The 13,482-nt window shown below is 32.8% G+C and overlaps 1 protein-coding gene across 1 annotated transcript in view; it reads left to right on the top strand.

Annotated features, from left to right (window-relative positions):
- The window catches only part of LOC139687118 (SET and MYND domain-containing protein 4-like), a 56,284-nt gene that overhangs the window by 15,563 nt on the left and 27,239 nt on the right, over nt 1-13,482 (top strand). Inside the window, exons 8-9 of the mRNA XM_071584241.1 lie at nt 11,050-11,227; nt 13,050-13,203. Of these exons, the coding sequence (XP_071440342.1) occupies nt 11,050-11,227; nt 13,050-13,203 (332 nt within the window). The remainder of the gene's footprint in view (nt 1-11,049; nt 11,228-13,049; nt 13,204-13,482) is intronic.

Below are 13,482 nucleotides of genomic sequence, written 5' to 3'. Positions count from 1 at the left end.
AACAATGGAGTTCTTGGATGAAGTAAATTAGATGTTATTTCCTAAACCTTGTTAATTCAAGCTGGGTTTCTTTCCTCTTTTAATGACCAGGAAAAATAGTGATTAAGCTGATGAACAATTCCCTTTGGAAATAGCCCCATTTAATCAGATAATTATAACCAGTCAGTTAGGTGGTTCTTTTAACCAGTGTTAATTCTTATTGCCTTTGGGTTAGGAATAATGCCTCCCAACTTGCTTTTTGCAGCAGTCTTGGAATCATATTTGTTCGCAAAATCTCATCCTCAGTCACAAAATTATTGAGCCAAGTTTTAATGACAATTAATGTTTTGAACATAACATTATTCCTTTGTAAATATGTATTTATGGAAGATTTTCAGAGACTTATTATTTCTCTCCTGTGCTGTTTTTGTCATGTATGTATATCATATGTCAATCAATCAAAAATCGGGAGGATACTTATGAGATAGAGTACATTTTTCTAATGTATTATATATTTTTACTTACTATTATAAAAACAAGGCCAAACAAAGCCCACCTCAACTATTAAAATATGGACTCTTTCTTCTTTTCATTATTAATATTTTGATACATGAAACAGTTTCTGGCGCTTTCTTTTGTGGTAAGAACCAAGAGTTGGTAACCAATGGTAAGAACCGAGAATCCAACAGCATAAGGGTTAATTTTTAGATTCCTTATCTGAACTCCTGTTGGTATTTGACTAAACTACAACTACAATTGATTTTTTTATCATTAAACATTCGCCCAATATTTTTTGTGATAACTATTTATTTTGAAATGTTGTGATAGCTAATGTACTATTTCATCAATAACAAAGATAATTAGTGCACAGTATTCCTGTCTTTCTCTGCTCATAATTTTCATTGACTGATTTTAACTCCAGTACTTAAGTGCGTTGATTCCATTTAACTTCCTGGCAAAATGTGAAAAATTACCTGTAAATGTCAACAGAATTTTTGGTTTGACCAAGAAAAGTCAACGTATTGTTACCAGTCGCAAAATAATCCATGTTTGAATTGTCTAATAACAAGCTGTCAAATTTTGAAAATGAAGAATGCTGGACTGGAAACGCTTAGCAAATGATGAAGTGTAATTTGAGAGAGATGGTTGAGGCCGATACTTTGTGGCTACAGTGTTGCGAAACTAGTCGGCAAAAATAAATTCTTTCCTGTGAAAACGGAAAGTCTTTGATTCCTTCTTAGTGCATTACAGATGGAGCATAACTTTGTTTGTTATTCAGTAAAAACTTACAATAATGGATTGTTTCGGTTTTACTTCTTATTACATATATTAATGTAGTAGTCTTATGTGAAACTGTGTATCCAAATGAAAAAATAGTAACTTTGTGATTCCACTGAGAATTTATTACAAGACGACCCGGGCTTCGGCGTTCAACGTCATCTTCAGGTTCGCCTGAAGATGACGTTGAACCATCGCCGGAAACCATCAATTATACTGTGTATCCAGTTAAAAAATGCTAATTCTCCCAAGAAGTGTTATTTTATAAATCTATCAATGCTCTCAGCTGAAAATAATTTTGTTTGGTTTTGATTTCTTACTGTCATTTGTTCAATTAATCCATTAACTTTGTAATGTTGGACTGTGTACACCAATTTTCAAATGCAAATACTCCCAAGAAGTATTTTTGCATAATGGTAGGGGTAGCATATGTCTCAAGTTTTATTTTTATCAATTAAATAACAGCAAGTTAAAAATTTACTTCATTAGCACTGCTGATTGGAAAGGGATGCTCTGGATATTCCATCTTGGAACTCCATATGCCCTGGTACAATTATTATCTGTAAGTTTCATAAATATTGCCAGTTGTTTATTAATTGACATTTTTTTATGGATAGAAGTTCTTATAATTGTTTAGTTTTCTTCTAAATTTATTGGTGACTTTTTGAAATCCCCTTCATGAAATCAATCTATTTTTATTCTATGATTTTGTATTGTAATGATGAATTTTGTGCCTCATTGCATGAACCCCAGGACCTTTCTGTTGCTATCCTTTAGTTTCATCCCAAAATTTTATCCTTACATTGCCAATGTTATTAATTATATGCTATGCAGTGCTTTATTTTTCATTTTTTACTCCAAATGTCCTTGATTTATGAAGCTCCAACATTACTCTGTGTGCATATTCCATGGAAAGCATTTTATTCCTCTTCTCAAGGTTATTTTCATGCCATGTGTTGTTTAAGACTGTCCTAACTAGCACTGCATAAATCTATCATTATGCAGAGAGTGAAATGTTCCTATTTAGTAGTAAACTTATTTAAATTTTCCGTATTACCTTCCTATTTAGTAGTAAACTTATTTAAATTTTCCGTATTACCTCATATCTATGCTATTAATGTTATGTAGTATAATAAACCCCCTTAGTTCTTTAATATATCCTGAACATAGGCTTCTTTCTATATACTTAATTGTGTCCAAGTGTGTTTATGCCAATATTTTGGTTAGGATCAGTATTCACTTGTAAAAAAGAAATTTTAAATTGCTATGCTTCACGGTGACTGACTGTAGTTTTGTTAATATGCTGTTAGATTGGTGTTTTTTTAATCATTTTACATAAATGGAATAATTTACCATTAACTTACCCTTCATCCCCCAAAAATATTTCATTCTTCATACATTTGTAAGGACAATCTGTTGTTTTTTTTCCAACCAACCAATGTGTGAGACATAAAAAAATATTCTCAAATTAATCCAAACTTTCCAAGCTAAAGATATATCATGTGGTATTGGGCTTAAAATGGAGTGTGTAATTTATACAACTTACTTATCAGATGCCTAAGTATCATTTCCAAATGTGGTCTAAACAGGTGTCATGTCTTCCAGTAAAGAGTAAGAAGTTTAAATTATTAGTTTATTGTCATTCTTGAATATATTTTTATAGATGCAAAATATACCAGTAAGTTAATAAGAAAACAATTCATCTAAATCATTGGTATTTCTGAACATCAGAGGAGCGATGTTTAAAATGTGCATGATCAGTAGCAAAATTTTGTTGCTACTACTATGCTCTCACTGTTGTTTTTCATTACAAATCACCTTGAACGGAAAAAAAAACTTTCCAGCTTTGCTCTTCATTGATTCACAGAGATCTTATTGTCACTAAGTGAAAATGAAGCTATAGCCATGGTAGTAATTGGTGTAGTCAAGTTCAAACAACTTAAAAGAGGCAGCACATGAAAAGTGTGTCCCTCCTTCTAAAAAAAGTGCCTAAGGATTTGTTTAATGATTGTCGCTTAGAATGTGCTCACAAAGAGCAAGCACCTCTCATACTCCCTCCTTAGCTATTCCAGTGATTATTATAGCATTTGAGTGCTTCCAGAGATTTTACAAGAGTTGGTATCTTTTATCAACAGTTTTGCAGTGTACTTCTTGTAACATAATATGTATGTACATTGGGGTGTCCCTTATTGTAGCACAAAAATGTGATTTAATTTTTTTTGCATATCTTGGATATGAAATGTCATCTCACCCAGTAATGACAAAATATTTTTTGGACAAATTTGAACCCTCAGTCTCTCATGTACGACTGCCATTTTTCTCATCTCTCTCATCCCCCAAATTGGAATTCTGCTAATTCTATCATTTAATCAGGTTGTTGACTGCTTTTCAGGCACAAATATTAATTTATTTGCTAATGGCTACCATGTGCCCTCATAGAATGTCTTTGTCAATGTGTGTACAAGCACATGAGCCTTCTTCTCCTCAATATGAATGTCATGCAACGTCCTTCAGAAAGCATAGGCTTCAAAGTCATCCAGAGACTTGCATCCATCCTGGTATTACTCCTTCGTGTTCTTTGTTTGGAGATGAGAATGGAGGCATGAATTATTATGACATGATTCAGTGAGCTTATTTTCCTTCACTGATTACATGAATTGTGTCCACCTCTTTTTGTAAATTGTACAGTAATGCATTAGGTGGTATTGACAAGGTTTGGACTGCTCTATGTATTATATGCCTCTGTGGCAAGTTTATCATTTTCAGGCAAGTTCTTTCATACAATGAACTACTGTTAAAATTCATTCTGTGTCAAAATTCTGCATTTTTATATGTATATATTTATCGCCAATCAGATACCTTAGTTGTCATGTTTTAGTAATTGAAATACGTGTTGGATTTCAATTTAAAAAATTTTAATTCATCCCGCAAATCAGCTGAAAAAATTTTCTATATTATTTTGCAGAGCATTGTCATTCTCAATATCAAATTGTCAATAATGTTTTTAAACTTTTTCTATGCCAATGAAATCAATTATTTTTTTCACAATTACATAAGGATATAGTTAGCATGAAGGACATGCTAGTTCAGGGGTAGGACATAGGACTACTGACTGGAGGGCCTGAGTTCGTTTCCTGGGAACTCAAGCTGTGTGATTTTTCGATTACCAGGTCTTCCTGGGAAACCATAGGCAGCACAGGGAAAGCATCTGGCCCCCTTACCCTAATGTTTAAATTTTACCTTCAGTTGGGGTTAGTATTGGGTGAACTCTACCATCACCTATCGAAAAGACCTTTGGGTTGATAGCTGTGTTTATAGTCAGTATCCCTCTTTTTCCTAAAAAACCATGCTCTCTCAAACAATAAAATCAGTTACTTCACGGGCAGTAAGGGTGAATTATACAGTGTGAAAAAACAAATCAGACATCAATTGTCTATTTATCATCAGTTAGTTCCATTTATTTGGTTGTTGATGCCCCATATAAACGTTCTTTTTTTTTGGCAATTCATAGTTTATATGGTGTAGCTTCCATGCTGACCTCAGAAATATACATTTAGGCTTGTTTCTGTCTGCATTTTCACTGTCAACTTAGTTCAGGTTAAATAGCTTTGATTAGGCACCAAGAAATTTTTCTTTAGAATTTTATTAGGCAACAGGATTGAAATTAGCAGGTATGCATTCAAAAATTTCCTAAAAATAAGGGACACCTTAATATTCATGTGAAATGATTAAATGCATTGACAATTGTGGCCTACAAAAATATCCATAATCAACCTCTGCAATGGTATTATTTGAGTATTTTGGTGAAAATGTAGTTTTTGAAAAATAACATACCTTGCAATTATTCCAGTCTTATCCTGTTAAGTCCTGTTACTATGGTGGTATCAATTAATTTCGTATACATACTCTTTTGGATGTTGTATCCATATTTCTGGTAATTATGATGACTATTGAAAAAACTAGTATCCAAAATACTTGATTGGGCTGCCCAATCACATTTATTATTAGTACTTGCTGCAGCTTCCCTTATTTTAAAGGAGAAAAAATGGATTTCAAAACCTAAAAGTTCCTTTTGCACCAAACCTATAATTTTATTTTTGTTTTCAATTTATTTAAACCTAGTTTTATTGCTGTGTTTTTTCCTGGACTGATTTCGCTAATATTTTGATTCGTATGTGCCTTAATAATGATAATCATGCTGTGAACGGAACTGCCTTCCATCCCATTCAAGTGCTATAAATCACATTGTAGAATATATCCATTGTTGATTAGTATGTAAATATGTATTCAAAGGCTTGTAAGCTAGTCAAATTTCGAAATTGTTCACGAGCACATTCTGTTAAGAGATTTAGATTGCCACTTAAATGTGTTTTATATGAGCCATTAATACATCTAGCCACCCTGCTAACTACATTATTAGTTTGTTTATAAATAAGTGAACAAAAACAACTATTGGTGCTTTGTAATGCAGAAATAAAAATTAATGCTTGTAAAATTCATTAACTTTTTATTTAACTTGTATTTATTTGACATTGTATATTATATTGCATTGGTTTTACATTGTGGAGTATTGTATCAAAATGTATTATTGCTGTTAATGTTTAATTATAATTTTGGCTTTGCTCAAACTGATGGTTATAATAAATGTCCTTAAGCTATATAAAATCATGGTAACTAAGACTTCGCCTTGTTTTGTAAAGGCTGTCATTAGCTGAAGATTTGGAAATAAAAGAAAATTTTCACCATTTGATTTATTCCTGCTGTAAACCATTTTTCTTATTTTCCGAATCTCGTGAAAAATTGTTAATTCTAGAATTGAAGATTTTTCTTTCTCCTAAATACATTCATTTTTTGGTATAAAAATGATCTTTGTTCGTAACTTTTTTGCTATATTACTATTTTGCTTATACTTCTGACATGTATGCAGTATTTATTTAATATAACAACCCAAGCAAAAACTCAGTCTATTACCCAGTCATGACAATCACCAATATTACTGTATATTCGTATCATTTATAGCGTGATCTAAAATGGCTTTTCCTCTGGTTATTACAGAATTAACTAGGTGAAGGTCAAAAGATTTGTATAAACTTAGGATTTATAGTGATAGAGGTATACTTAAAACATATTAGCATTGATATCAAGACATTAAAATCTGCTAAAATCACAATAAATTAAATATAATTAGCAATTTTTTCAGTTCATTCATCTATTGGAATTCCTTAACATAGGTGAGTGATACCTAACTAGAGAGAGATATTATCTTTCATATTACCAGTTCGACTACAACCACTAATAACCGCGATTTAAGGTAACAAACTCAAAGTTATTTAAGCCATGTCAGAAAAAATTTTTCTCTCCTTACAGAGAAAGGAAGTAACATTTGAAAACCCACTTAGGGAAGCCATTACTTCTCCCTTATTTTTACATAGACAAAACACATAATAGTCATTATTAATCAAATAAGCTTCCATTTCATTCAGCTTTTCATGCATACATTATGCAAATAGAATATGTGAAGATCACTATATGGCCAAACCTTTCTCTTCTTATTTTTCTTTAGATGTTGGGGTTTGAATAATCGAACTTACTGGAAAACTTAAGGCCCTGTTATATTGGCCGTTGAGATTAAAGAAAGACCCACATTTGCATTTTCTAGCCAAAATTAGGACTAAATCACTTTTAAATGGCTTGCTGTCAGTTATTATGAAAGGCATGTGGCCCATATGCTTTTTAAGCTAACATAAATATCATAATTCACAAATTGAGTAGCTTCAGGCGTGATGTGGTGGAAGTCAAACATAATGAATAACTGATGGTAGCACTTTTCCAGTTGATAAAATTTTTATTTTATGACCAGGTGTCAATGTATTAAATTATCATCAGATCTGATGATGATGTAATGCAGCGAAACCCGGTCGTTAAATAAAAATTTTACCAACTGGAAAAGCACTACGATAAGTTATTCATCATAATTCACTAGTTTTTTTTTAATTTTCAAATTCCTTTGAAGGGGTACATATATTGATTCAAATTCCACATTTGTACATTGCCTTTTTGTGCAAGCTCCAAGTGGATGGGAACTAGTCACAATAACCTTGCTGGTGCCATATCACCATTTCAGTTGCCTTATGTTGGAAAAATATAAGCATTTATTTCTAGCAAAAGTCACACCTACTTCACCATAAAATGCTAAAGGTGGTACAAACAGATGTATCTTTGAAGTCTGAGATGTACAGGTTCAGGATATATCACCTATCCCTCCTGCCTGCTCCAATCTTCTGCCATGCATTTTTTTAATTCTACCCAATCAATATCCATGGAGCAAACAAATACAACCTGGTATTAATCATGCATCCTATTATTCTTTAAGTGGCCTTATTACTGTAATTGTATGATTCTCCCTTCTTATAGGACTTTGGACAGTGATACTGGGATTGAAATTGACATTGATCAACAAGTCTTTTTGACAAATTCCGTCTTCTTAAATGATATATGTAACCATAAAAAGTTATCTGCTGAGGGTGGATCTACTTTAGGGTTTTCTTAAGTACTATCATGGGGATGTTATTTATTCTCACAGCCATTTCTTTTGCCCAGTTAGTTTCTTACCTTAGTTTATTATTAACATCTGTATACATTCTTCAACTCAATTATGTTTACATTCTTCCACTTCATTCTCTCATAACTTCCAAATCATCTTTTCTGTAATCCATGACTTAAACCTTTTAATGTTTCTATCTCTTCAGTTTTTGCATTCAATACACATTTGCATGCTCCCTCCTTTCCCCTATTCCTCCCATTCTCTTGTAAATATAAAATTAATGTACCTACGGTCGTGAAACAAACTTAAGATCACTAGGGTGAGATTGATTCTCACTCAGAAATTATTTTACTGTATCCCAGTTCTTTTTTCCTCCCAATTGAAGAATTCACATTCAATTTTCTCATTCTCCTTCCCATTTTATCCTCTTGAATTTGGTGCTGCTCATTGTGAGCACTGAATCCACATTCACTCTTGAGAGACTGTTATATGATTATGCTGTACTTAAATATATGTCCTACCATAATATAGTATAATTGATGTAATTCTAAATCCCCCAGTATTTTCCACATGTACCTCCTACTTTGGTGTCACTAACAGTTAATACTTATTTCCCGGAACTTCATAGTTTTCTCCCTTTGTTCATTCATTTTTCCTACACTGTACTGACCTACCTTGCTCCGATCTCTCCTTACACCATCCAATGTATTATAATAGCCCATCACTATCCAGTTTTGCCATCATGAGCATGCACAATCATGTCTCCTAGTTCCTCACATGCACTCTATTTCTTCCTCTGTCTGATTACTGGTAAGCATTAAGATCTGAACAAAACCAAGGGCTTTGGTTTACCTTATTCCTATGAAATTCCATCATTCACCTGCTCTTTGTTCACCAACCTTCTTTCTAGCATTTTTTCAGTACTACTGCTACTCCTTTTGGTTTTCTTCCCCATCCACCGTAAATTGCTTCAGTATTCCCCGCCAACCTTACATCTCAACTTCTACATTCCTAACATGTATACCATATTTTCTCTGTCTCCCACTTTCATTTTATAATTTGTGTGGACTCAACACCATCCTAACACGTTTCTGTTGCTGCTTTCAATTTTCCTGTATAAGAATTATGTAAGAATTCTACTGTATCTTGTGATGATGGCTGAAGAAACTCTACTCCCCTGATATCAAGCCCAACACCTGCCACTGTACGCAGGCTTATAGTTCTCATTATCAAATTTTTGTCATTATCAGATTGTCATCAATAGGAAGGGAGAAATTGTACAGGATGCTTTAATACTTGTCAAATGCAATAGAGGTGGGCCGAATGATTCAATTTACTGACTCGAGTCGATTGGATTTATTGTTCACTGAGCATGCACATTACATAGGTATGGGAGTCATCAAACACTAAGAACATGCTTGAAAAAGAACATACAATTAGAGTATTTGATTAAAACACAATACTCTACAACTGCTCGTCGTTTAAAAATCCATTCCATGACTAATAACACTTCATTAGAAGGTTCTAGAGTTTCAATTTGATTTACTTACGTTGATTTTACTTTTTAATAAACTTCCCTATTCAAATCTTATTATTTACTCAATGACTTGTGACATAAGTGATGTTTGCAGAGGCAAACGGCCAATGATAATACTTGACAAATGTTAACAAAAACTTCTTGTTCAAAATTTCTTGTCAGACTCTATTCCCTACCACAAGCTTACCATGATATAAAAATTACAATTATAAAATACGAGTTCAAAATGATTTACATTACTTTAAAATATAACCGACGAGTATTAAAATAAAACAATTTGGTGAACATAAATTACCAGCGTTTTTTATTGCTCAATTGCAGGGATTGAAAGAATGTTTTTCTTTTGTCGACTTTCGATCAACTTGGATCGTCATGTAGAAAGCATTAACTTCACTCCCCTAATATCACGGTGGAATCAGAATGGCAGCGATTGCGACCCACTGATTATTTTCATTTGAAGGGATTTAATTCGGAATTTTCGTTCCTCTGGAGACCTTAATGATTGAAAGAGAAAACATTGAAATGAAAGAAAATTGATCCTGCAAGCACAAGGCTTTTCAAAAAATGCAAATGGTTCTCGCTAAAGTAACGTTCTTAATGTGAATTATTTATTCCAGTACAGAGGTCATTCCTCTTCTATGTAATTAATGCCATCTGGACTCATTATAAAGAAATCCAGAGATATGCCATTGCATTCATTGTTTAAAATCTACCTTCATGTAACACATTTCACACAGACGCCACAACTTATATCTTTCACCACCGCGGAATTTTCAAAAGTGAACATTTGAAACGTAGATTCCGTCCGTATGGAAACGTTCAAATGAATATGTCCAGCATGTTTCCAACGTTAAAAAATTGTTTATAGTGAATATAATATTGCAATAGAGTGTAAAAACGCGTGTTGGCAGTTGAAAAACATACAGGCTGAGTACGGCATGCGACTTTTATTAATGGATGAAGTTGTAAACATTGTTGGTAAACATGACGGAAGTTCTTTGGGAAGAAATTTTTGGCAGTCTGAAAGACAGTAATTCTTTACGGACACGATTAAAAGTTTTGTATGACAGGTTTAAAGGTTTTGACAAAAGGGATATTGTAAATCATCTCCTTCAAGATATAGATCTAAGGTAAAGTTCAAAGCGGTTTTATCTTTATGTGGGTATGGCCCTGGTTGTGTGTATATTTGAAGTTGTGTTGTGTCTCTGTTGTGAATGAAGGTCGATAAATGCCAAATTTTTTTCATCGAATGACTTTCTGAAATAAGAACTTAATTAATTTTGAAACTGAACTACAATTGTCTACAGGGATGCTGTCACAGCCATTGTAACAGAGCACTCGGCGACATCCAAGTCAACTGATGAATCGCAGTTATTAAGAGAAAGTGGTAACGAGCATTTTCGCAAAAATCAAGTGGCTGCCAGCCTTTGGCTCTACAACAAAAGTATTGTTTATGCACCGATAGGAGAATGCTTAGCTCTTGCTGTTGGTAATAGGTCTGCTTCACTTTTTCATTTAAAATGTTACGAGGTGAGATAACATTCTTTCCATTCATGATGTATCAATATTTGTTAATGCTGTTTCACCGCACGAAGGCCCTCAAGTCCTTACCTTTTTTCCGTCTCTTTTGATATGTTGTATTTTTCTTTCGCTTCTTATGTTTCAAATTATATTATATATACGTATTTATACTACAAATTATTTTTTCTAGCTATGTGCAAGAGATATTAAATATGCGCTAGATCTTGGCTACCCTCAAAATCTACGACCTAAACTGTACAGGAGGTTGGGCCATTGTTTAATGAAAACTCACTCTTATGAAAATGCAATAGATGCATTTCATGCTGCAGAACAAGGTTTTGGTGAGGTTATAATTCATAAAACTAAAGGTAGGTCTATAAAATGTTTTATATAATGAACATAGATATCTCAAATTGGACTGGCAAAATCCAATATTCTGTACAAACTTTGCAATGGGGAAGGGCTATTACTTTCTATAGGAATGCCCCATCGCATAACAGATTTATTTTCCACACTTAATGAAAAACGCCATAATAGCAAGAATGCTGACGGTGAACTTAATATAAGTTTCCTGCACTATCCATTCTCAGCTTACCCTAAGGCTAGTACTAATGTCCTTCTCATTTGTATTGATAAAATCCTGATTGTTTAGGCCATAAATTTCACAGGTTAAAAACAGGATGAAATCTTTGATTGAAAACTGTATTTAATTGTGATAAGTACATAAAATTTGCGTTTAAAAACTAATAATTTATCCCTTGAAATTGTTTCACCAAATTTTATACCGACAGTTGATTTCAGAAAGGCAATTATTTAATTCACATTTAAAGAAGTATATAATGTGCCCTTCAAATAAACATGTCCCCAAATTCCAAAAAAATGATCTTTGTACCACAGGTGGTTTGCATTTCCTATTTCAACTCTCCAAGATATCAAATGTGATCCACCATGGGGAAATCATTTGCTTTGACCTGAATTCAATCCTAGATCTATAGGCTAGGGTGTATGAATTTGCACTGTCAAATACTCCCATTTTTATGCAAATTATTAAGTGACTTTGCCAGAGTTTCTGGTGCAGCTTTTCTCGGCATTCTTTGAATATCTAAGATCTATCTATGAGTATATTCTCTAGTTCAGGAAAATCTCTGAAATACTAGATTTTGAAAACAGTTATTGTGGCTGATTGTGACCAACCTTGATAGATGCTTTAGAGATATCATGAAATGAAGCTTGAACTTTCTGGTTACTGTCTAGAGATTCAGATGTCAAATTCATGACATTAAAATGCAGTTTCTGTGTATATCTGCCTTTTCCATGTCTCGATTGGAAAGTGATAATACATTAAAAATGTATGGTAGGCAAATAACTGAATGGAAAATTTGTCTAAAATCTTTTATCCACTTGGATTTTTGGGTGCAGATTTCAGGGAAAATGGTAAAAATTCGTAAACGTATTTTTCTACAAAAATTTCAGTTTTCTAATTTTCATTATTTTTACATATTATATTGAACAATAGTCCTCCTTGTTTATAAGCAATATGTTCCTAGATATACTGGAGGCTACCAATATATCGAAGATAAAAATCATAAGTATATGCAAACATTATAAGCAAGCTCATTTACCAACCTCTTACCTTCCGTTTCCATGCTTGGTTTCCATACTGAACGTGGATTATCCATTGCTGGTGTCCTAGTACCCTCTATGTCCTCGTACCCTTTCAGTGGCTTGTAAGGTATTATGTACATGTATTACACAATAACCTACATGTTTCAGTCATTTTTTTCTGTTGAGCTTTCAAGTACACATTTTTTCAACTCCTCAAGACAGTAATTTTGTCCTGAAAAAATTAATGAAATGTATCAACCTAGCTTGTGTTTTCTTTCTTTTGAATTAGAAAATTGAATTACATTAAGATACTATGTACCTGCAGCTAAACATTTTCAGTAAAGATTTTTTTAACTTGGTTGATTATTAAAAATACTTTCTTTCCAAACTATTGCATTGGGTCAACTTCCTTTCTTTCCGCTGGGTATTATTTAATTTTAAAGATTATTCAGGAAAATTAAAGTGAAACAATTTTGGGAGGACAAATGTTTAATTTTTGTAGTTAAATTTAGGATTAATTCATTTCTGGAGTCTTTTAATTATAATTTGACAAAATAAACCTTATTTTTCTTCTTCCTTTTTTAGAGGAACTCCACAGCCTCATTGAACAGTGTTTGGTCAAGCTATCAGAACCAGTGTCATTATCAAGAAATCTTGAAATAAAGTATGAAGAGAAGGATAAATTTCCATTTGATTCCAATAGTTCATTGCCATTTGCCTCTTCCAACCTACATATTGTGTAAGTTATGTAGCATTTCAACTGCAGTGGTATTTTGGCAAATTAATGCATTTAAATGGGAATTATACCAAAAAAACTTAATTAAGATATCCAAGTGCTTTGCTGGATGTCTCTCAATATATATTGCATGTATAATTTTTCCATGTAAAATGGTAATTTGCTTGATGTGCCTTTTTATGCATTTATTCAAGGTACTGTATGTATTGAAGTTAGTTTTTTGAATGACCCCTTATGACTTTACTTTTATGTAAAATGAGAACTTCATCTTATTATTCCTAC

Source organism: Hetaerina americana, unplaced genomic scaffold, assembly GCF_022747635.1.
Source record: "Hetaerina americana unplaced genomic scaffold, ioHetAmer1.1.p SCAF_17, whole genome shotgun sequence".
Taxonomy (NCBI): domain Eukaryota; kingdom Metazoa; phylum Arthropoda; class Insecta; order Odonata; family Calopterygidae; genus Hetaerina; species Hetaerina americana.
This window is presented reverse-complemented; position numbering and strand designations above follow the sequence as displayed.